This window comes from Sander lucioperca, chromosome 8 (assembly GCF_008315115.2).
Source record: "Sander lucioperca isolate FBNREF2018 chromosome 8, SLUC_FBN_1.2, whole genome shotgun sequence".
NCBI classification, from domain to species: Eukaryota; Metazoa; Chordata; class Actinopteri; order Perciformes; family Percidae; genus Sander; species Sander lucioperca.
The window spans coordinates 41050720-41076117 of NC_050180.1; the positions used below are offsets into that span (position 1 = coordinate 41050720).

General features: G+C 39.6%; 4 protein-coding genes across 4 annotated transcripts; all 4 read left to right on the plus strand.

The window, feature by feature from the left end:
* Nucleotides 1–103: 103 nt before the first annotated feature.
* Nucleotides 104–1030, plus strand: LOC116046679 (olfactory receptor 6N2-like). The gene has a single exon (XM_031295078.1). It carries the CDS (start codon nt 104–106, stop codon nt 1028–1030), a length of 927 nt encoding a protein of 308 aa, XP_031150938.1.
* A 9347-nt stretch (nt 1031–10377) lies between these two features.
* LOC116046681 (olfactory receptor 6N2-like) lies at nt 10378–11292 on the plus strand. Its single transcript, XM_031295079.1, has one exon. The coding sequence runs from the start codon at nt 10378–10380 to the stop codon at nt 11290–11292; it is 915 nt and encodes a 304-aa protein (XP_031150939.1).
* Nucleotides 11293–15798: 4506 nt separating this feature from the next.
* Nucleotides 15799–17508, plus strand: LOC116046682. Its single transcript, XM_031295080.1, has 7 exons — nt 15799–15812; nt 16101–16299; nt 16385–16496; nt 16585–16808; nt 16899–17070; nt 17200–17327; nt 17453–17508. The coding sequence occupies exons 1-6, from the start codon at nt 15799–15801 to the stop codon at nt 17259–17261; spliced, it is 783 nt and encodes a 260-aa protein (XP_031150940.1). The 3' UTR covers nt 17262–17327; nt 17453–17508.
* Nucleotides 17509–21805: 4297 nt separating this feature from the next.
* Nucleotides 21806–22732, plus strand: LOC116046683 (olfactory receptor 6N2-like). Its single transcript, XM_031295081.1, has one exon. It carries the CDS (start codon nt 21806–21808, stop codon nt 22730–22732), a length of 927 nt encoding a protein of 308 aa, XP_031150941.1.
* The last annotated feature ends 2666 nt before the right edge of the window (nt 22733–25398 follow it).

Here is a 25398-nt window from a genome sequence, read left to right on the forward strand (position 1 = left end):
ATGAGCTATTGGAACCTTAATTTACTTCTGGATAAAAAAAGTATATCTATCTACTTCTAATATACCTGTTTCATTCAATAACATTTTGTTTTAGACAATCATGATGGATAATGAATTAAATGTAACATATATAACTTTTGATGGGCATGTGGAGGTGCAGAAATACAGATATCTTTATTTTGTGATCATGTTTACAGCATATATTCTAATAATTTGCAGTAATTCCACTATTGTGGGCATCATAGTGATTAACAAATCCCTCCATGAACCTATGTACATTTTCATTGCAGCTTTGTTAATCAACTCTGTTCTTTACAGCACTGCTGTCTATCCAAAGCTTTTGATTGACTTTTTATCTGAAAAACAGATCATATCTTATTCAGCCTGTCTCTTTCAGTGGTTTATATATTACACTCTAGCCTCTTCAGAATTCTTCCTGTTGTCAGTCATGGCTTATGACAGATATGTGTCTATATGTAAACCTCTGCAATATCCAACTATCATGAGAAAAACAACTGTTTATATTTTCCTGATTTTAGCTTGGATTCTACCAGCTTGTCAGATGTCAGTGGGACCGTTGCTGATTGCTAATGAAAAACTCTGTTACTTTATCTTGAAAGGAATAATTTGCAACAGCACAGTTAACACACTTCACTGTATGACTTCAAAAGGCCAGAATATATATGGCTTGATTGTGTTTGTAAGTGCTGTACCTCTCCCTCTTCTCTTTATACTTTTTACATACACCAGGATACTTATAATAATCTATCGAAGTAGTAGAGAAGTCAGGAGAAAAGCTGCACAGACCTGTTTACCCCACCTGTTGGTTCTGATTAACTTTTCCTGTTTGGGTACATATGATGTACTTGTAGGTCGACTGGAAACAAATGTTCCCAAAACTGTACGTTTAATAATGTCTTTACAAATGATCTTGTATCATCCTCTCTTTAATCCGATCATATATGGACTGAAAATGAAAGAAATTTTTAAACACCTAAAGAGATTGTTTAGTGAAGACAAATTAAACTAATACATTCACTTTTTTAACAATGTAATAATAATGCAAATTTGTGATTTATCTCATTCATGGAAGGCATTTAATTCAAGGATTTGTTTCTAATTGACATAACCATAATGAAAAGCATAGTTAGCTTCACATTTTTTCTGCTGATATTTAAAAATGCTTTTATCTCATCATGTAATCAAAAAATGTTTTCTGAAGTTTCAAGTTTGTTTCTGTAGTAAAGTTAAACTTCATTACCAGTATTGAAATTTATATGAATACCATGTTTTCTCTGTCTTCTGATTGAAAATTGCAAGAGTGCATACCTGTGTGAGTTTTCTGTTAAACTGTGTTTTTTTCAGTGTCTGATTACATGAATACTGCATGCAAAAAGTGGTTTTTAATTTCATTCTGGAAAAATAAAGAGAGTAACAGGGACCGTATTTTGGTTCCTGTCATATATTTTTGTCATTAACAGGCTACGTAGTACACTATGATGGTTGGACTTTGCAATTAATCCGTGGTTCAGCCTAACTGTGGGGGAGGGGATGATCGTAAGTGTCACAGATTTTTGCTTGGTTTTTTAGGGGTATTACTGTAAATATTTAGATGGACAATTCTAACAGCATTTATTATCTTAACTGGTCATTTTGAGACCAATTGGTGGGATTGGAAATAAAAAAATGGACAGTGAAAAAGATAAACTCCATATTAAAAATAAAGAAATAACCAACGTTTCATCAACTTGCTTTCTAGGTATTCTGATTGATGATAAACTCTCTTGGAGAAAACAGGTTGGTTATGTCTGCAATAAGGTCAACAAATCTCTTGGGATCCTGAGAAAAATAAGAGACTTTGGGGCGGTTTCCCAGACCGAGTTTAAAATAAATGAGGACTAGGCTAATTCTACTTAAATTAATACGGACTTAAAAAATGGCTTTCCGAGACATTGCTTTATTTGAGATTAAGTAGTACTCGGGTACAGTAGTACGGGTTGCAGACTAAGGTTAATAAAGACTAACTAGCTACACTCTGTGAAGCCCGATTAGAGTAATGTTGTGCAATTGGTGCAGACCTGAGGTTGCTTCAAAAACCAGGGCTGGACTCTTAAGAAACATTAACATTGTGTGGAACTGGAGTAAATCACCAAACCAAACAATGGACAAAGGTAAAAGACAACGTTCAAAGAATTTCAGTGACTTTGAAAGGACCCTTTTGAAACAAATTGTGTCAAACCACCCAATTATTGAGAACAAACAGCATGATTCAGCAACAGAAAACAAGAAAAAGAATGCTTGGACTTCAATTTGCAATGAATTTAACTGAAATGAAAAAGTAAGCAACAGGACACTTCAGCAACTTCAGGTAAGCTACTGTATTATTGTTGGTCTACTTTTACATGTCAGTCACTTTGAAATGTTGCTTCATTTTGATCCAAGTATATTACAAACAGCATCATACAGAATTTTAATTTTTTATATTATCTCATCTTTCTAAGATCCTGTGGAAAAACATAAAAATAAACTTAAAGAAGACAAATGCTGTTGCACGTAGGGATCGTTTCAAGACTGGTGGTGGACCCCCAGAAAGACCGGAGACCGATGACCTCGATCACTGATAGCCAGCAGCCCCTGGGAGGTTTCCCTGATGATGATCATTTGGACAGTTCAGATGGGGCCCCGTTCCAATCCTCATTTGGTAGGTCACATTAATTCAATATGTGCCATCCATAAACTGCAGGGAATATGTATTGTTGTCAGTCATTTCTTGCAGTCCTTTAACCAGAAATATTTAATGAACTGAACTTTTGAATACATATTGTTCACTAATGCAGCAATATAATACTTTTCAGATGATCACCAGAGCTTGGAGGTCCTGAGACAGGATGAAAGTCAGCCCACTACAGCTGCAGCAGCCTGGAGGGAAGATGGTGTCACTAATTCTGGCCAGATGAGAAGGACCAAGAGGCTGACCATGCACGAGAAACTGGCCATGGAATTCCATTGGCACAAATTAAAGTATTTAAAAGATGAACATGAAATGAAGATAAAAATACTTCATGTTGAGTTAGCCATGAAGGAGGAAGAGAGAAACATGAAGCAGCAGCAGTACCAATGTTCTACTGAAACCAGCACCAGTTCAGGGTCCCGATATCTCAATTTGTGAAATAAAACTTTTGTTCATCATCAATCTGTGGCAATTGTTGTCTTCAATCATCTGAGGTAACTTTATTGTGAGAAGTGCCGCAAAGCAAAAGCATCTCTGCATGCCAGTCCATACCTGTCATTGTCTGGCTCAACCATGGGAAGATCTGGTTCATCCCTATGTTCCATTTGAGGATCTGGGCAGCCATGCTGTTTGAGGTAATTGTGAAGCACTGCTGTTGCAATTATGACAATACAGCATCTTCTTGGTTCAAAGCGCAATGTGTTTCTGAGACACTGGAAACGACTCTTCCATACACCAAACATGCGCTCCACTGTACCTCTGGTACGGATATGAGCTTGATTGTACCGCTGCTGCTCAGGTGTGACTGCATGAAGGTAAGGGGTGAACAAGAAGTTGGTCTGTGCATACCCACTGTCACCAAGTATGATTCCACTATGTTGACCACCTTTAAACTGAGCGTACAGACAGGAGTTCTGGAAAATTCTTGAGTCATGAGTTGCACCTTTCCAACGTGCAACAATGTTGGAGAACTGCATAGTGGGAGTGCACACACTTTGTACATTTATTGAGAACCAGTTTTTACAATTTCTGTACTCCTCAGAATCTGCAGTAGAGGGACACTTTATTGGAATATGACTTCCATCAATACAGCCAATGACTCCAGGGAAGTTTCCATATTCAAAGAACTCCACCTTGTAGTTGGCTTGGCCAGCAGCATCAGGAAACTTGATGTAGTCGTCCTTCAGTTCACATATAGCTTTGCACACTTTGTGGACTATTTTGCACACAGTTGGTTCACTTACGCCACACAAATCGCCTGTTTCACGATGGAAGGTTCCACATGCCAAAAACCTTAAGGTGATCAGTACTTGTAGCGAAGGAGGGATAGGCATTCCCCTAAAAGAATCAGATGAAAGCCTTGTTTCAAGCAGACTAATTATGTCTGCTGCAGTTGCTTTGTACATGCGAAAACGGTCAGGAAAGTTGATTTCATCAAAATCATTCAGTGGGTTGCTCCTGTCCATAACCACCCTTCTGTCTGGTCTAAATGGAGCTCTTTCATCATCATTAAAATAGTCCAGGTAATCCATTTTCCTCTATTGCTAAGGTCAATCTGGAGGCCAACATCAATTAATCTGAAGTTAAACCTGCCTCTGGCCAGGTTTAGTTTAAGCCTTTACTTAAATCTAGACTAGTTCTAATCAGACTTCTGGAAATCAGACTTTGTAATTCAGGACTAGAGAAAGTCAGACTATTTTAAAAATTCAATTTCAGTTAGTCCAGCTTAAATCTCCAATTTAGTCTATAATTAGTCTTAATCAGTGTCTGGGAAACCGCCCCTCAGTGTTAGGCCTGCTGCTCCTAGGTAGCTTCTCTGTCACTCCTCTCTCCCTCCCCTCTGTCTGTCTCTAATTGCAGGAGTGGAGTCTGGTGTGGGGGAGTCAGGGTTCCAGCTGCCGCTCATCTACCACAATCAACCACTGCTTCATATACCCGGTCATTCCTCCACGCTGCGTCAGATCATAGTCAAGACAACCACAGTTAGTCTCGCCCCTGACCGAAGTTGCTACCTGTCTGTTATTTGTGTTTTGGCCTGTCCTGATCCGTTTTGTTTTTCAGTTAGTATTGGAACCTGACCCCTGCTACCGCTCCACTCCTGCCATCCACTGGACCACACAACCACCACTGGACCTCACCACTAGCTGTCCACTGGATAACTCTGAACCACTCCTGCTCGGAACCCCCCCGGACCTGTTTGCCTCTCTGGAAACCTGGACTTGCTTTTCCCCTTTCTGGAAACCTGGACTGTACTTAAGTACTTTAAATAAATCTGTTAACTCACACTCTGGCTCTGTGTTTCTGTCTGCATTTGGGTTCAGCTCTTGTTTCAAATGTAACACTTTGTACAAATCAGTGTTTTGTAACATTTTATTAGAGCTACATTTATCTTTATTTAACATATTAAAATATTGTCTGGGCAAGTACGTTTCATACGTATCTGTCCAAACATTGATGCTAGAGAAAAAGTTCATTAGATTAGCGACCTTCTCCAAAGCCGTTACCCCAAGTGAACCATTGTTTTATAAGTTGCAGTTATTGATTGTGTGTGTGTGTGTGTGTGTGTGTGTGTGTGAGATTCTTCAGTGTAATTTGTTTCTTATGCTATGTGAAAGAAATAAACTAAACATCTATTTTTTTCACATCTTTCATGTGTGTATATACCTCAGAAAAAATATAAAGGTCTGGACTACCGCAACCTCAAACCTTAGGCAAAGTCCTAGAGGTAACCCCGAAAAACACATTTAGTAAATTCAGCACCAAAGGTGCTCCAACAAAACTAAATGCACAAGCAGATACAGTTTAATCTTGTTGTGATTAGACATTTTTGTACGTGGTGCAATACAATGTGACTGACTCACATTACCTAAGCAAACAAAGCCCAACAATATCTATGGGTTTAGGTCTCAGGAGTTTGATCACACAGACTCACACAACCAGAGCAAACAAAGTCTAACAACAATTATGAGTTCAGGCCTCCAGAGTTTGATCAAGTTGTTTACATGTTAGTAGCTTTTCATTTGGAGAGGTTAATGAGATCAATGGAGGTTGATGCAGTCTGATAAAAACGTCCCACTGACTCAAACGGATCACATATCCAATTTCTATGAGTCCTGAGGCCTGTACTACGAAGCGAGATTTGGCAATAACGAGGTAACTTCAGGTTCAAACCAGGGTTCTGTGCATCACGACGGTGGATCATTTGTTACCGGGTTAAATCGCTGTGGTAACTTATGCTGAACACCTAAACTGCTCAGGAGCAGATTATGTTGGAGATTAGAGATCAACTGGTGTAAAAGCACCGCCTACTGATCAATACTTGATTGATAACGGCGTCACCGTTCGTAGAAGATCCGGTGGAGCTCAGTGCGCGGAGAGAGAGAGGTGCGCTCAGAAAAGTGAAAACATTTAGAGGCCGACAACATCATTAACATTCCCTGATGGATATCTTTATGAAAGATATAGATTTTGAGCATAGGGAATTACATATATGCTATTTGTCTGCCTCTTGATCCGTGCGTTGCCAATGCGCACATCGGTTTGAATTACATTTTTATATTTTTTTATTTTTTCTCGCGATCACTTACCACTGCCAGGGATGCAACTGAAATAATAGGCTAAAGCAATGTCAGTTTATGGAAAGCACAAGTGTAATTATGGTCAGATCTTGTGGGAAGTGATATTGATAAGCGTTGTGATTTACGCATAACAGTGTGGGCTTTTTTTGCCATCTTTCCTTCCTGTTTTAGGAAGCAATAACTGTATTGTGCTTTGCCTGTAAAACCGTGTCTGTGTTATTTATATTTATGTAGAATTATAATTTGCTCTTCTTATGTAAAATATGCAGCTCTGGTAGATGTTTGTGATTGGTCGTTCTTGCAAACACCGCCTCTTTTATGGGAACGCAAGCGTCGCTGGATTTGGAAACCCTGGGTTGATTGAACTAGTTGTTAACCACCGTGGTGATACAGCTTATGCAGGATCGCGGTTGTTAGGTTAGGTGAAGCCTACCTGGCCTGAGAGCGGCTACCTTCCGACGGACCCGTGAGCGTCTGGCTACCACCTTGCCCGAGAGCGGCTGGCTTCCAACGGGCCCGAGAGCGGCTGGCTACTACCTGGCCCGAGAGCGGCTGGCTTCCGACGGGCCCATGAGCGGCTGGCTACCACCTGTCCCGAGAGTGGCTGGCAACCACCTGGCCCGAGAGCGGCTGGCAACCACCTGGCCCGAGAGCGGCTGGCTACCACCTGGCCCGAGAGCGGCTGGCTACTACCTGGCCCGAGAGCGGCTGGCTTCCGACGGGCCCATGAGCAGCTGGCTACCACCTGTCCCGAGAGTGGCTGGCTACCACCTCGCCCGAGAGCGGCTAGCTACCACCTGGCCCGAGAAAGGCTAGCTACCACCTGGCCCGAGAGTGGCTAGCTACTACCTGGCCCGAGAGCGGCTGGCTACCACCTGGCCCGAGAGGGGCTGGTTACCACTTGGCTACCAGCGGGCCCGAGAGCAGCTGGCTACTATCTGGCCCGAGAGCGGCTAGCTTCCGACGGGAAAATGTTTCTTTCAGCAGTGGAAGAGAGGGAAATTATAGATTGTTCACAAATGTAAAAATAAAACTTCAACAGACTCTAATGATATTGACATGAAAATAGTTAAAAAAAATAATTGAGGGAATTGCAAAACCACTAACGCATATCTGCAGTTTATCATTTCAAATTGGTAAAGTAAAATGAAAATTACAAAGGTCTTACCATTGTACAAAACTGGAGATAAACACCTCTTCACAAATTACAGGCCTGTTTCCTTGCTTCCTCAATTTTCAAAAATATTAGAGAAACTCTTTGTTGGTAGGCTAAACAAATTCATCAATAATCACAACATACTAAATGAGAGTCAATAAGGATTAAGACCCAACAGATCAACAGCTTTAGCAGTTATTGAGCTAATTGAAGAAATCACAAATGCCTTAGACAAAACAAAATATGCAGCTGGGATATTTATTGATCTCAAGAAAGCATTTGACACAATAAATCATGATAGATTAATAAGAAAACTTGAAAGGTATGGTATCAGGGGGGTTGTTTTGAACTGGCTGAGAAGCTATCTACATAAAGTTTGTGAAGTTGGGAGAATCCATGTCGTCTTGTTTGGACATTACTTGTGGTGTCCCCCAGGGGTCAGTGTTGGGACCAATTCTTTTCATTCTGTACATAAATGTAAAACATCAGAATTTCTAAAATTTGTCCTATTTGCAATGACACAAATATTATTTGTACTGGTGAGGATTTGTAGCAGCTTCTGGAGATAATCACATCTGAAATGAGTAAATTAAAAAGATGGTTTGACAGCAACAAATTATCATTACATTTGAGTAAAACAAAAATCAAGTTGTTTGGAAATTGTAAGTCAAATAATCAAGTGATTGTTAAAATAGATAGTGTGACTGTTGAAAGAGTGTATGTAAATAGATTTCTCAGTGTCAAGCTCTGCTGGAAACCTCATATAAAAACACGTTCAATCTAAAGTGTCACGAAGCATCTCAGTAAGGCAAAGCATGTATTGGATTACAAATCACTGCATATTCTATATTGTTGACTGGTTTTACCTTATTTAAATTACTGTGTGGAGGTCTGAGGGAATACCTATAAAAGCACACTGCAACCACTGATCACACTACAAAAAAGAGCTATAAGAACAATTCATAAAGCCGGATATTATGATCATACCAACTAACTATTTTTACTTTCCAGAGCTTTGAAGTTCATTCATCTAGTTGAATTTCAAGTTGCACAAATGATGTATAAAGCTAAAATGAGACTATTAACAGGTAATTTTCAGAAGTTCTTTTTTGATAGAGAGGGGGGTTATAATTTAAGGGATAAGATTAAATTAAAGGTTTGAGCTGTTCGCACGACTATGAAAAGTTAGTGCATTACAATCAGTGGTGTGAAATTGTGGAATGGTCTGAACTAAAGCAATGTCCAAACATAATCCAGTTCAAAAAAAGGTACAAAGCAATGATTCTCAAAAATTAAATGAAAGAAGGGCATTAACAGCTGCAATATATATGTTCGTTGACGTGTGTGTGTGTGTGTGTGTGTGTGGGGGGGGGGTTGTTTTCCACTCTGGGTCTCCTGAAACATGTAAAAACATCCTCCTCCAAACCTTCGACAAATTAGCCAAAGGCATTGCAATAACAATTTCCACCTCTGTCCTTTGGGTCTCGTCCCCAACTACAGAGCAACTCTGCCCACAATTTCAGGCCTTTAGAGTTTGATACAGTTCTTTACAAGTTAGTCGTTCTTGGTGAGGAGTTTTAATGAGATCTATGGAGGGTGAAACGGATGATGAATTCTGGAGATGAACACACTCTAAGTGTGTTTTAAAATCAGGTAAATGAATAAGATGCCAGTACAGGTTACATGTATATTTTGTGACTGTTCTTTTCTTAGTTATTTCCTTGTATACAATCTGTCTCTTTAATTAACTTTTTCAAATCTTAACTCCATATACATTTCTCTATTTATTCTGACAATGTTTAGGCCCTCAGGCCTTATTCAAATAATTGTTGATTTGGTCCTGAAGTACGTAAACACGGCCTCCTCCAAACTTTCAACCAACTAACTTTGCAATTATATCTTCAACTTCTGGCCTTTGGGTCTTGTTAAACATTGAGAGTTTACCACCACTGAGACACTCTGCCCATAAGTTCAGGCCTCTAGAGTTTGATGAAGTTGTTTATAAGTCATTCTTGGTGAAGAGTTTTAATGAGATCCATGGAGGATCAAACAAACTGATAAAAAACATTTCACAGACTCAAACAGTTTACTTAAGTTCAATTCTGGAGATGAACATACTCTCAATGTAAGTGTGTTTTAAAGCAGCCCTATTATGCTCATTTTCAGGTTCATAATTGTATTTTAAGGTTGTACCAGAATAGGTTTACATGGTTTAATTTTCAAAAAACACCATATTTGTGTTGTACTGCACCGCTCTCTCTCACTGCTGCAGATCCTCTTTTCACCTGGTCTCTGTTTTAGCTACAGAGTGAGACCTCTTTTCTTCTTCTTCTTCTGTACTATCTTTGATTGCACTTCACATGCCCAGTAGCTCAGATGTAGATCATGTCAGCTAGCTAGCTCCATAGACAGTAAAAGAAAGGCTGTTTCTACAACTTTGGTCAGTTACAAGGCAGGATTAGCTGGGAGACTTCTAAATGAGGGCGCACATGTAAGTAGTTCTTTTGTAGATTATGGTGAACTTGTGTGTGTTGTAGCAGTGCTTTGCTATTGAGAACGAGGTAGCATGCTAGCGTTAGCCATAGTGTTAGCATGCTAACGCTACGAGCTAATGGTTGCGGTTAGCCTGCTCGTTTCGGCTTGTGACGTCACAAGCCGTGCCGATTTTGAACAGCTCACCCAGAGACTGAAGACAGGACACATTCAGAAACTGTATCTCACTCTAAACAGCATGGGTGGATTTTTATCAAAGTTTGTATGTGTGTGGAAGCACCAGAGACACAACATAACACCCCAAATCCCAGAAAAAGTGATTTTTTCATAATATGGGCACTTTAAGGTCATGTTTATTCTGTGACTGTTATTTCCTTGTATAATATCTACCTCTTTTATTCAGTTTTTTGACAATCTTAATGGATGATGAATTAAATGTAACCTATATAACTCTTGGTGGGTATGTCGAAGTGGACAAATACAGATATGTTTATTTTTTTATTATGTTCATAGTATATTTGCTAATAATCTGCACTAATTCTACCATTGTGTACATTATATGGGTTCACCAACACCTCCACAAGCCAATGTACATTTTCATTGCTGCTTTGTTAGTTAACTCTGTTCTTTTCAGCACTGTTGTCTATCCAAAGCTTTTAATTGACTTTTTATCTGAAAAACAAACCATATCTTATTCAGCCTGTCTCTTTCAATTTCAGTTATTTTACTCTTTAGCTGGTTCAGAGTTCTTACTGCTGGCAGCCATGTCTTATGACAGATATGTGTCTATATGTAAACCTCTGCAATATCACACAATCATGAGAAAAACAACTGTCAGTATTTTCTTGGGTTTGGCTTGGATTGTGCCTGCTTCTCAGATCGCTATACCAGCCAAGGAAAAACTCTGTAGCTTTATTTTAAAAGGAATTTTTTGTAACAATACAGTTTATAAACTTCAGTGTGTAATCTCAGGAGCACGTGTTGTACGAGATTTTATCATACTGCTTAATGTTGCACTTGTCCCTGTGCTTTTCATACTTTTTACATACACAAGGATATTTATAATAACCTATCGAAGTAGTAGAGAAGTCAGAAAAAAAGCTGCACAGACCTGCTTACCTCATCTGATAATTTTGATAAACTTTTCCTTTTTGTGTGCATATGACGTCGCTATAGTTGGACTGGAACCACAATTTCCGAAAATTGTGCATTTAATAATGACTTTACAAATTATTTTGTATCATCCTCTGTTTAATCCAATCATGTACGGACTAAAAATGAAAGAAATTTCTAAACATCTGAAGAGGTTGTTCTGCACAGCCAAAATGAATTGATTTATTAACACTGATCAGTTTTTCTTTTCTCCTGTAACAATACTGAAGATAAGTGACATTTCATGAGCTTATGGCATCCAATGTAAGAGTTTGTGTATATGACTGATACACAGTAAAGAGTAACCTTGGCATCTACTATGTAACAACTGATCAATTCATTTTCTCAGAGTATTTTAATTCTGTTGTTTTATTCTGAATCTGTTGCTCTAAAAGAAGTCCATCAATAAATATTACACACACAATACCAGTGAAAGGTATATTTGCATTTATTATTTGTTTATTTTCCGAAATCATGTCTTTATGTGTGCACTTAAAGGAAAAGCAATCAAATTGTGTTGGTTTACAATGTTTGAAAATGGCTTTCATCTGTTTTTGCAAATGAACTATTTACCACAACCACCACTGGGCCGTAACTTCCCCGAAGATATCAAGTCATGTCATCAGCATTTTTTACTAAAAATGTGTTTGCATCCACTAAAGGGCAGTTACCTTCTATAACAGTTAAACATGCCTTTTTAAATATCCTAGAATGTCTTTAAAACTGTTTTAGTTGAGAGAAATGTTTTATTAGATTTTTATACCACTCACAAATGTCACAAATTGCCATCTCACAAGCCCACTCCTGGATTGACGGCACCCCTTCATTCTTCCATCCTCTTAAAATAATCTGTCTGGCTATTGTCAAACTAGTCTGGATCAATCTTATTATGTGCTCATTTTACTATTTCTAATGCCGACCTAACACCAAATAACTTCAAGAGATTCCACAAATTTCCAATATCAGAATGAAATCATGAGAGCCTTGCTAGAGTTGGAGCTAGCGTTGGTGTAAGGTGGTCATAACACTCAGTCCCAGTCAGTCTTTTTCCTGTCTTGACGTTCCGACAAAATCAATCATGTTTCAAGTTTTAAGTCTTGGTCGAAAAATCTTCTCTGTGACTAAAACCTCAGTGACATTATGACAGATTACTTTAGATGTGAGATGGGGTCAGACTTTAGTCTTTTCATAGTCTTTTTAGAGTCTTCTAGTGTATGTTAGTCATTAGCCGAGAAAAATTAAGAAACTCCACTCTTGATGTGAACACATGAAATTCTGGTTATGTCAAAACAAGGCAGATATTGGATATTTTTTCTGATCTGTTTCGGGTTCATTATAAACCTGTTATCAAACAAACAGCCTTGCTAACATTGGCAGAGATTTCCACTATACTTTTCTTTGTCCATGTTATTTTAGCACCTGCTGCATTTTAGAAAGGGGTCTAGCTAGCATTAGCTCTTTCATAGGTTGATATGTGGTGATGGTGAATGAAATTTGTATTTGGTACAGTATGAAAAAAAACACTCAGGATCCAGTGTCAACAGCAGACCATATTACACAATAAATAATCACAATATTGCTGAGACAATAAAGAGCTGAATGCTATGACCAGTGTTTTCCTTAGGTTAGTTGAAGACTTAGGTGCATGCATTTGGTGGATGGTTTAGGGGTCAAACCTCAAGGAAATGTTAAGTTTTTCCACCATCCACCATTATAACCAATATCGAGTGGACAATGAGAACAGAGTAGGAGAACAACTACAACTGTAACTGTAAATGTGATGAAAATACACTTAAATACAACAGTTATAATACACTTTATGATTAAGTGATTAAAATTGAATTGGTGGTTATACTGGCTGCAGACATGTAAGTAACTACATCTGCTGTTGAAATATTTATTATGTCACTGTGACTTCAAAAGGGAATTTTGACTTCTAGGTTTACATGGAAATACCGTTGACTTGTGTTTTTCTAATCGGAGTGGGTTTAGCGTCTTTGGAAGGGTTGTCACTAGTTTCAGGTGATACCACACATGCAGTACACTGATGAGAAAATGACCCTGTATATTTTGATCCCAACTTGCTCTTATGTTGACACATTTTACATTTGTATGACTTTGTTAAAATACATCGTAATACAGATATAGTATGGACAGCACTGCATGAAAAGTGGGATTTTCGTCATTAAGCGGCACTGTAGATTGTCGTGGAACTTCAGGTTTACGACTGTATACAGCAATTTACAGGCAACACCGAAAACTGACGTGAATTGTCGGAAATTGACGTGGGCCTTGCTTGGCAGTTGTCCCCCCATGACCCCCCTCCCTCTAATTCTAGGGGAGGCTTTAACATGTAAATGAAAATGCTGTGAGCTATCCATCCATCTTCGTCCGCTTATCCGGTCTCGGGTCTCGGGGGTAGCAGCTCCAGCAGGGGACCCCAATCTTCCCTTTCCCGAGCCATATTAACCAGCTCCGACTGGGGGATCCCGAGGCGTTCCCAGGCCAGGTTGGAGATATAATCCCTCCACCTATTCCTGGGTCTTCCCCGAGGCCTCCTCCCAGCTGTACGTGCCTGGAACACCTCCCTAGGGAGGCGCCCGGGGGGCATCCTTACCAGATGCCCGAACCACCTCAACTGGCTCCTTTCGACGCAAAGGAGCAGCGGCTCTACTCCGAGCTCCTCACGGATGACTGAGCTTCTCACCCTATCTCTAAGGGAGACACCAGCCACCCTCCTGAGGAAACCCATTTCGGCCGCTTGTACACAGTAAAAACTGGGGTGTTAATATTTCAGAGTAAAGTTATTTTAACCCAGATAGAGTATTTTCAACATTTTAGAGAGTAAAGTTGCTCTATCAGTAGAGTTAAGAGTGAGTGTAAAAATCTGCAGATACGCAGTGACAATTTCAACTCTACAGCAGTGATAAATACCCGCCACTCTGCTGTACTGAAGTTTGGCACGTACATTGGTGGAGGAAGATTGCAAAGGAGTAGGTCACTGATATTGCTAGGTAAGTAACATCCCTGTGTTGTCAACACCAAACCGGTATTTTTTAACTTTACACAATTTTAGAGTTGTGCTGATGTTAGTTGAGGTCATATTACGAGTTCCATGCGGTGGTCCCCCTTGCAGTGAGCTCGTCATCAGCCAGCTAAATTAGCTTGTCAGTTCAGATGTTTGACAGCAATAACTGTTATAAGATATGCCCTTGGAATATGTTGGATATTTTTGTGAATGGGTTGCTGTTTCATATGGCTAAAAATAGGTAACATTAACTTAATCAGTTCGTTTGAAGGACACTACAGTTTGGCATGGTGATTGTGCTTGCCATGGGGTTAGCTAGCAATCAGTATCGGTAACTGTCTTTCTTTATGTGTTGCAATATTTTCACGAATGAAGTTGGTCAGAATGGTAAATACGTAAAATAACGTTCGCTAACAACAAAACATTTATACAGATAGTATTGTTAGCTAACGTTATTGTTAGCTTCCCAGGCTTTCCTACACTAAGGTTAATCTGTTTTTTTATATACACTGGTAATGTTAGCATGCTTCTGATAGTTAGCTAGCTGTTGGTGTTATAAAACGATAACTTAGATCACTGATTGCATGACGGGTTTGTTTAACATTGCTTAACCATTTTAACGGTTACTGTTCGAACTAAAATAGCTAATGAGCTAGCTAACTTTGGCACATAGTTATTTGGTAGCTAATGGGACAACGTGCCTCTAAACTTTAACTAGCCTACACCCATTTGCTGCAGAAAATAGTAGCCTAACGTTATATTCAACCAGTAACACTTTGTCTTCTTCAGCCTTTGTAATTGCAGTGTAACGTCTAAGTAATGCATAGTGCATTGCGTAGCACTACTGAGAGAAATGGATAGGTAGCTAACTCTTAGTTGAACCAGCCCTAAATGATGATTTTAATATATATTTTCTTTGTTAACAGAGGCAAAATGCTGTTGCGCGTTCAGCTCGGGGAAGAGCAGAAATACGTCAAGTTGTCTGAGCTGACATTCAATGCTTTCTTGAAAGAAGGTGGGTATATTAGGTTAAAGCAATATATATCACCCTAATGACAACATAATACAGCATTAAGCTATTATCTTATGATATCTAGTTAGGTCCATAATCATTTCTGCTGTGCTTTATATTTTCAGTAACATAAAATCAGGTGTAGATCCTTGTCTTTCATCATTTTGTGAATACATGAGGCAAACTTAAATATGACCTTGGATTCTTGTGAGAAGGGAATGCATGTTTTTTGTATTTTTTTAAACAGTGTGTCTAAAATTCAACATACCAGAAAGCAGACAGCCAGACATTAAGGTGTATGACCAGTCTGACACAGAAGTTGACTCATGTTTTTGAAGAAATAGTGAAGGAGTCACCTGGAACTTTCAGAATCATGCTGGGCAATGGACTTGGTATTCATTCAGACAATTCACAAATTAGTTTGTTTAGTTTAAAGAATGAGAACATTTATTGTCTTAAAAATAACAGTTTCTTGTAATATGTTTCTATGTTTTGCACAAATTTCATAATGAACAGATACTTCTCAATCATCATCGTGCTCGGGTACATCTGATGACACCGTCATTCTGAATTTCACTGTGTGTGACCATGTTGAAGAAGTAGCCGCTGGCGAAGGAAGCCAGCCTAAAAGGCCATGCCACATAAACAATGAGGCAAAAGCGGTAAGTGGTCAACTTGCTGTTAAGTCCAATCTGAATGTTGTTTCATCATGGGAAGTGTTCTTAAGATAACTATTTTTTGAGCATTACATATGGTTTTACAATTACGGAAAGCACATTTTATTCCACCTATAGTTGATTGAAAAAATCCTAACATCAAAGCCTGGTGGTGAACGCATTATGCAAGAGTATGGAAAAACCAAATCTCTGACAGATGCCACCAGAAGACAGATGATTAACATACTTGCTGCTGAGATGACAGAAACACATAGGTAAGCATTAAGCATATAGATGGGCTGTAAAGAAACATTGTTATTATTTTACAGTTATTAATTATGTAAAATGTGTTGTGCAATGTCAATTCAGTGTGATATTAACTTTGAATTCATATGCTAGGACATCTCCCCCCAAAAGTGTCAGAGTGACGTATGCACAGGGGATAGTAGCTTTGTTTCCCTATCTAGAAGACCCATACTCACAGCATGGATATGTAAGTAAATGTTGCAGCACTATGCACATATTCACTCTTTGAAATGGGAATAGTACTCCTTTATAATTTATTTATAATCACATAGGAACATTACTACGATCCGGAGAGTGGTTCGGGATACCTTGCATGGCGATTGAAGACCATACAAAGAAAAACAGCAGAGGAAAGAGATGCCTCAGTCAGCAAATCTCCTAAAGGTATGTTTACTGATCAGTGACATATAATTATAATGGTGACTTGTGAATTGTACAGAAAGGAGTTCTTAACATTGTATTTTGTCTTAAGTTGGTGGGCCAGGCCGTGGTCGTCAGCCCTTCACCTATGACAGAGAGCCATCTGATGAGGATGTGGAAGCAGCTATTGCTGTTTTGAGACACTCTGCTGATGAAAACACTGTCCGTGAGAAGATGAAAATGACCTTCACATATCGGCAAGTAATGGTCAACGATGAAGCCAAATCATCAGATGTCTTCTTGGTCTTCCCAAGATTTCTGGACACACCAGGACTGGTATGACAACTTAATTCATTGCATCACCAAAATATCCAATGTAGCATCAGGTAACACTCATCATTTCTGTCTTTGTGTGTTACATTGCAGATAGAACAAGATTTCAGACTTCTGTTTGGTGAGGCCACGGCCAACAAATTCTTGGAGAAGTGGCCAACCACTTTCAAAGCAAAAGTAATAAAGGAAAGCCATGGACTTGTACCCACCACAGAACTCTTGGATTTGATGTGCAATGCTGAGTCAGCTGCTGAAGTTGAGAATGGTATGAATGAACTGTTTTACTTTTTATTATGTAGGTGTGCAGTATACATTTCCGTAATGGTGCAAGTTGTCAATTTGAATGTTATGCTATGGCATAATGTTAACCAGGTTTTTATTTACTTATTTGTAGGCTGGGACAGTGACATGTCTGCCATCTTGCTGCTGCTACATTTGCTACCACCATCTGCATAAGGTAGAAAGAGGCTGGGAAGGATGTCTGCATATCAAGCTGTAGATCAGCTCATCAGATTTCAAAAGGTATGCTTAACAGTTGTTTAAAATATATCTTCCATCACGTCAATCTTGTGCACAGTTTGAGGTGATCTGATCTATTGTCAGAGATTAGTCACCAAAACAATTCTGTTGAATGTGTTTTGTTGTAGGTTGGAACCAGTGTGCAGCAGCATCTAGACAACATCACCCAAAGCAGTCAGCCCTACCACACAGAGCAGCATTCACTCCTACTCCATTGTGGTTGACAAGCATGCAGTTCCATGCAAGGCAACAGGTTCAGTAGGAGCTTTTGACGAAGTCTTTAAAGCCCATTACGTCTTTGGTACGTCATACAGTTCTTCCTTGAGCAGCTTTTTCACTTTTGTGCAAACAACCATCTATAACATCGACATGGGGGAAACAAAGGAGACTCCTAGAGTTGCAGAGTTGCGAGCAAGAATGGTGCGTTGAGATAAAACTATGAAGTGTTTTCTTTGCAAAAGTGACCATGGAAGTCCAAGCAACCTTGTTAAGCACCTTAAGGTAATTCATGGGCTATGTACAGGCAGGACTCTTTTTCTGAAATGTGGTCAAGAAGGATGCTCACGTTCTTTTGGTAGCTTTTCTGGTTTTAGAAAGCATCTTAATAAGTGCCATGGAAGCAGTTTAGTTGATTCTGTAGAAGATGATCTTTCATATCCTCAAAGTACCGTCAACACAAGTAATGTTTCTCACGTTGAAGTGTCGACTGAATGTTTAGAGGCTGAGTCAGAGTTACTTTCGCCATACATTGTAAATAGTTGTGCAGCTGTAATTTCTGATCTAAAGGCAGCAGGTGTTGGCCAAAGTACAGTGAATTCCATGGAAGAGATCGTTCAAGATATCCATCAGCATGCTAAAGAGACAGTGATAAAGCATGTATTTAGTAATGAAAGAGAAACCGAGATGTGCAAGAAAGTTGAGGCGTGTTTTGAGGGGTTAGAGAATTTATGACTGCCAAGTGGGAAATAGTAGAACCAGTTGAATGTGTGATTGGTTCAAGATTTGACACAAGACTGTGTCCAGTGTCCACCACGGTGTTCGTGGGTTACCGCCCCTTGAGGCACCTAAGACCACAGTTCCTTGCCTCAGCATCAGCAATGGAAACTTTGAACATTGTCCACTCGGGTTCAATGCCCCCAGCCTCCACAGGGATGCACGAAAAGCTCCGCCGGAGGTGTGAGTTGAAAGTCTGTCGGACAGGGGCCTCCTCCAGATGTTCCCAATTTACCCGCAATACCCGTTTGGGCTTACCAGGTCTGTCCAGAGTCTTCCCCCACGCCCTGACCCAACTCACCACCAGATGGTGATCGGTTGACAGCCCTGCCCCTCTCTTCACCCGAGTGTCCAAAACATACGGCCTCAGATCAGATGAAACGATTATAAAATCGATCATTGACCTTTGGCCTAGGGTGCTCTGGTACCAAGTACACTTATGAGCATCCCTATGTTCGAACATGGTGTTCGTTATAGACAATCCATGACTAGCACAGAAGTCCAACAACAAACAACCACTCTGGTTTAGATCAGGGAGGCCGTTCCTCCCAATCACACCTCTCCATGTATCTCCATCATTGCCCACGTGCGCGTTGAAGTCCCCCAGCAGAACTATGGAGTCCCCCACTGGAGCCCCATACAGGACTCCACTCAAGGTCTCCAAGAAGGCTGAATACTCCGAACACTTGTTTGGTGCATATGCACAAACAACAGTCAGAGTTTTCACCCCCACAACCCGCAGGTGTAGGGAGGCGACCCTCTCATCCACCGGGGTAAACTCCAACGTAGCGGCGCTCAGCCGGGGGCTTGTGAATATCCCCACACATGCCCGGCGCCTCACACCCTGGGCAACTCCGGAGAAGAAAAGAGTCCAACCCTTATCCAGGAGTATGGTTCCAGAACCGAGACTGTGCATAGAGGTAAGCCCCACCAGATCTAACCGGTAGCGCTCCACCTCCTGCACCAGTTCCGGCTCCTTCTCCCACAGAGAGGTGACATTCCACGTCCCCAGAGCCAGCGTCTGCTGCCCGGGTCTGGTAACTGATAAAAGAGTTGTCTGTACACTCTGACAAACTTCACTTGGAAACACACAGGAGTTGTTCAAGACGTACGGAGCGTTTTTTTTGTTTTCTACTCCGTATCACCTCCGGGGCTCCGTGAAGATGCACCCACAGAAAAGGAAAATACAATGTAAGTATATGATTATTAATGAAACGGCGAGCTAGTCTGTATTGAGGTGACTATATATATATATATATATATATATATATATATATATATATATATATATTATAATAATAATGGCCCAGGGTGACCAATAGCCTAACCCATGCCAGACCTGCCAACCAATCATTTTTCTTGTTTAAAAGTAGTGGTTTCATCCAATACTGAGTGAGGAAATTCAAGCCAGGCCAGACACTCTCTGGCCAGGCATGCGTTGCTGCTATTCATATGCTTATTAGAGCCATTCGCACCTCCGCGGGAGCTCTCCACATACGTCATGGTTCATTTCCGACAATATGTGGCACAGACGAACACAGGCTGAATATTTTCGATAACTGCCGAAAAGTAGGGGGATTTCCGGGCATTTACAGGGCCAAAAATCCCACTTTTCATGCAGTGCAACATACAATTGGTTTACTGATTCTGAAAGCTGAAGCCCTCATATTTTCTAAGTAGTAAAACAATCACATCTTCTGATCTTCTTCTGATACCGTGTGCCAATTTTTTTTTTTTTCAGAGGATGTCGAAGGCATGTCAAAGGCATTGGCTAGTACTCATTGACTAACTTGGTTAGGTTTAAGCAAGAGGAGTGGGATGGTTAGGGTTGGGGTAAGAATGTCAGGGTAACCCAATCAGAGATAGCGTAAAGGTCTTTTCAGGCGATAAGCAACACTTTGGCTGCATAGCTGCGTAGCTGCTTGGATCTGTGGGGTCCCACTGCTCTTCTCATGTGAATGGACAGGCAGACAAGAGAATCTGTTTCAACCTGAATGGGGGCAATCCACTATTTTCCGGCAATGAACAATGGCCTCAGATTTGGAGGTGCTGGCCCTCATCCCAAACGTGTTACACTCGGCTACAAAGCAATTCTCAGGTCCCCAAACCTGACACTCTCCTCCCCCGGCAGCACCTTAAACTCCTGTCCATGAAAATCACAAACAAGATCGGTGAGGAGGGACAGCCCTGGCGGAGGCCAATGCCCACTGAAAATGTGCTTAAACTACTGCTGAGGATACAGAAACAACTCTCACTGTGGTCATATAAGAACCGAATGGAACGCACTAACAGCCCCAGTACCCCATATTCTCGCAAGACCCCTCAACAAGACCACCCAAGCGATTCGATTGTAAGCCTTCTGCAAGTCAACAAAGCACATGTAGACTGGATGGACAAACTGAAGCGCTGGTCCACTGTTCCACGGCCAGAATTGAATCTGAATTGTTTCTCCTAAATTTGAGGTTCGACAATCAGCAGAGACTCAATTTCCAACACGCAGCAGAGTCTATCACCAGGAGGCTGAGTAGTGTAATACCCCGATAACTGGAGCACACTCTCGGCTCTCCTCTCATTGAAAACGTATTACTAGGCATGTCAATCGCTCCCTGTCTAAAAGTAAGGCCGGACAACTTTTCGCCATCCTAGAAAAATAATACCATTGTTCTGGGTTCGTCAGGCCTAACAAAGGCAGAATTCTGTGTCCGTATATCATCAGGAAAAAGCTGTTAAACCTGTTGTTTTGTTGAACAGCCACCTGTGGCACCTTCCAGAAGGCTAAGGCTGAAACAGGTAGTGAGCATGGTGGAATGGATTAGATATAATTTTACCTGCTCATTTGATTATGCACTGTGTTGTATAGTGATTCTATTGATGGTAGTGGGGAGCCTAGGATCTGTTGATAATATGTGTGAGTGTCCAGGCTGCTGTGCAAAATGGTTAGGTAGAAAACACAAGACTTTCACCCAGGAAACAGGTATTCATCTCCCGGGAGTACTACTTAAGGGGACCGGTGTTTTTTAACCCAAACCACAATCCTTTTTCAAATCTTAACTCCATATACTTTTCTCTATTTATTCTGACAATGTTTAGGCCCTCAGGCCTTATTCAAATAATTCTTGATTTGGTCCTTTAGTACGTAAACATGGCCTCTTCCAAACTTTCGACCAACTAACTTTGCAATTATATCTTTAACTTCTGGCCTTTGAGTCTTGTTAAATGTTGAGAGTTTACCACCACTGAGACACTCTGCCCATAAGTTCAGGCCTCTAGAGTTTGATGAAGTTGTTTATAAGTCATTCTTGGTGAAGAGTGTTAATGAGATCCATGGAGGATCAAACAAAATGATAAAAAACATTTCACAGACTCAAGCAGTTTACTGGAGATGAACATACTCTCAATGTAAGTGTGTTTTAAGGTCATGTTTATTCTGTGACTGTTATTTCCTTTTATAATATCTACCGCTTTTATTTGTTTTTTTGAAAATCTTAATGGATGATGAATTAAATGTAACATATATAACTCTTGGTGGGTATGTCGAAGTGGACAAATACAGATATGTTTATTTTTTTATTATGTTCATAGTATATTTGCTAATAATCTGCAGTAATTCTACCATTGTGTACCTTATCTGGGTTCACCAAAACCTTCACGAGCCAATGTACATTTTCATTGCTGCTTTGTTAGTTAACTCTGTTCTTTTCAGCACTGTTGTCTACCCAAAGCTTTTAATGGACTTTTTATCTGAAAAACAAACCATATCTTATTCAGCCTGTCTCTTTCAATTTCAGTTATTTTACTCTTTAGGTGGTTCAGAGTTCTTACTGTTGGCAGCCATGTCTTATGACAGATATGTGTCTATATGTAAACCTCTGCAATATCACACAATCATGAGAAAAACAACTGTCAGTATTTTTTTGGGTTTGGCTTGGATTGTACCTGCTTCTCAGATCGCTGTACCAGCTGGTTTGAGTGCCAAGGAAAAACTCTGTAGCTTTATTTTAAAAGGAATTTTTTGTAACAATACAGTTTATAAACTTCAGTGTGTAATCTCAGGAGCACGTGTTGTACGAGATTTTATCATACTGCTTAATGTTGCACTTGTCCCTGTGCTTTTCATACTTTTTACATACACAAGGATATTTATAATAACCTATCGAAGTAGTAGAGAAGTCAGAAAAAAAGCTGCACAGACCTGCTTACCTCATCTGATAATTTTGATAAACTTTTCCTTTTTGTGTGCATATGACGTCATTATAGTTGGACTGGAACCACAATTTCCGAAAATTGTGCATTTAATAATGACTTTACAAGTTATTTTGTATCATCCTCTGTTTAATCCAATCATGTACGGACTAAAGATGAAAGAAATTTCTAAACACCTGAAGAGGTTGTTCTGCACAGCCAAAATGAATTGATGTATCAACACTGATCAGTTTTTCTTTTCTCCTGTAACAATACTGAAGATAAGTGACATTTCATGAGCTTATGGCATCCAATGTAAGAGTTTGTTTATATGACTGATACACAGTAAAGAGTAACCTTGGCATCTACTATGTAACAACTGATCAATTCATTTTCTCAGAGTATTTTAATTCTGTTGTTTATTCTGAATCGGTTGCTCTAAAAGAAGTCCATCAATATTACACACACAATACCAGTGAAAGGTTTATTTGCATTTATTATTTGTTTATTTTCCGAAATCATGTCTTTATGTGTGCACTTAAAGGAAAAGCAATCAAATGGTGTTGGTTTACAACGTTTGAGAAGGCTTTCATCTCTTTTTGCAAATGAACTGTTTACCACAACCACCACTGGGCCGTAACTTCCCCGAAGATATCAGGTCATGTCATCAGCATTTTTTACTAAAAATGTGTTTGCATCCACTAAAGGGCAGTTACCTTCTATAACAGTTAAACATGCCTTTTTAAATGTCCTAGAATGTCTTTAAAATGTGACTAATTAAGAGAAATGTTTAATTGGATTTTTATACCACTCACAAATGTTTACTGGCGGGCAGACAGACAGACACACAGATACATTTAAAGAAGAAAGAAACTAGAATGATACATTTTCTATTTCTTTGTTGTGATTAACAATTTTTATTTTTTACCAACATCCCCCCACTTGTCATCACCATCCATTCAGACAAAAATCAAGAATAGATTAAACAGTAACTACAATATTCAAGAACATTAAACGAAATAGTAAAAAAAAAATAGACAATAAACCAAATAATAATATGTATAAATGACAACACCTTAAGCCCATCTTACATGTCTCTCACAAGAACAAAGCTTCTTAGGAGCCCTCCAGAAAGCTCAGATACTTTTACCATTTTCTAGTATAGACATCCAATCTGGCAAACCGTTTTTATGACATTTTTCCAAATGTCCCCATCCTTGCCATCTCACAAGCCCACTCCTGGATTGACGGCACCCCTTCATTCTTCCATCCTCTTAAAATAATCTGTCTGGCTATTATCAAACTAGTCTGGATCCAGCTTCTTATGTGATCATTTTACTATTTCTAATGCCGACCTAACACCAAATGACTTCAAGAGATCCCACAAATTTCCAATATCAGAATGAAATCATGAGAGCCTTGCTAGAGTTGGAGCTAGCGTTGGTGTAAGGTGATCATAACACTCAGTCCCAGTCAGTCTTTTTCCTGTCTTGACGTTCCGACAAAATCAATCATGTTTCAAGTTTTAAGTCTTGGTCGTAAAATCTTCTCTGTGACTAAAAACTCAGTGACATTATGACAGATTACTTTAGATGTGAGATGGGGTCAGACTTTAGTCTTTTCAAAGTTTTTTTAGAGTCTTCTAGTGTATGTTAGTCATTAGCCGAGAAAAATTAAGAAACTCCACTCTTGATGTGAACACATGAAATTCTGGTTATGCCAAAACAAGGCAGATATTGGATATTTTTTCTGAACTGTTTTGAGTTCATTATAAACCTGTTATCAAACAAACAGCCTTGCTAACATTGGCAGAGATTTCCACTATACTTTTCTTTGTCCATGTTATTTTAGCACCTGCTGCATTTTAGAAAGGGGTCTAGCTAGCATTAGCTCTTTCATAGGTTGATATGTGGTGATGGTGAATGAAATTTGTATTTGGTACAGTATGAAAAAAAACACCCAGGATCCAGTGTCAACAGCAGAGCATATTATACAATAAATAATCACAATATTGCTGAGACAATAAAGAGCTGAATGCTATGACCAGTGTTTTCCTTAGGTTAGTTGAAGACTTAGGTGCATGCATTTGGTGGATGGTTTAGGGGTCCTACCTCAAGGAAATGTTAAGTTTTTCCACCATCCACCATTATAACCAATATCGAGTGGACAATGAGAACAGAGTAGGAGAACAACTACAACTGTAACTGTAAATGTGATAAAAATACACTTAAATACAACAGTTATAATACACTTTATAAGTGATTAAAATTGAATTGGTGGTTATACTGGCTGCAGACATGTAAGTAACTACATCTGCTGTTGAAATATTTATTATGTCACTGTGACTTCAAAAGGGAATTTTGACTTCTAGGTTTACATGGAAATACCGTTGACTTGTGTTTTTCTAATCGGAGTGGGTTTAGCGTCTTTGGAAGGGTCGTCACTAGTTTCACGTGATACCACACATGCAGTACACTGAGTGTGAGAACCTGTTGGAAAATGACCCTGTATATTTTGATTCCAACTTGCTCATATGTTGACACATTTTACATTTGTATGACTTTGTTAAAATACATCGTAATACAGACATAGTATGGACAGCACTGCATAAAAAGTGGGATTTTCGTCATTAAGCGGCACTATAGATTGTCGTGGAACTTCAGATTTACGGCTGTACACAGCAATTTACAGGCAACACCGAAAACTGTCATGAATTGTCGGAAATTGAAGGTGGGCCTTGCTTGGCAGTTGTCCCCCCATGACCCCCCCTCCCTCTAATTCTAGGGGAGGCTTTAACATGTAAATGAAAATGCTGTGAGCTATACAAGTGCAAATCAGGGTAGCAGCAGGGGGAGTTTTACCCCAGGTGACATTTTTCTAAAAGGTATTAAGTTCATTT

Coding starts and splice junctions, on each gene's coding strand:
- LOC116046682 (XM_031295080.1), top strand. Junction 16,300..16,384: donor CATACTCACAGCATGGATAT/GTAAGTAAATGT, acceptor ATAATCACATAG/GAACATTACTACGATCCGGA. Junction 17,071..17,199: donor AGCTGCTGAAGTTGAGAATG/GTATGAATGAAC, acceptor ACTTATTTGTAG/GCTGGGACAGTGACATGTCT.
- LOC116046679 (XM_031295078.1), top strand. CDS start 104: ATGGATAATGAATTAAATGTAACATATATAACTTTTGATGGGCATGTG.
- LOC116046683 (XM_031295081.1), top strand. CDS start 21,806: ATGGATGATGAATTAAATGTAACATATATAACTCTTGGTGGGTATGTC.
- LOC116046681 (XM_031295079.1), top strand. CDS start 10,378: ATGGATGATGAATTAAATGTAACCTATATAACTCTTGGTGGGTATGTC.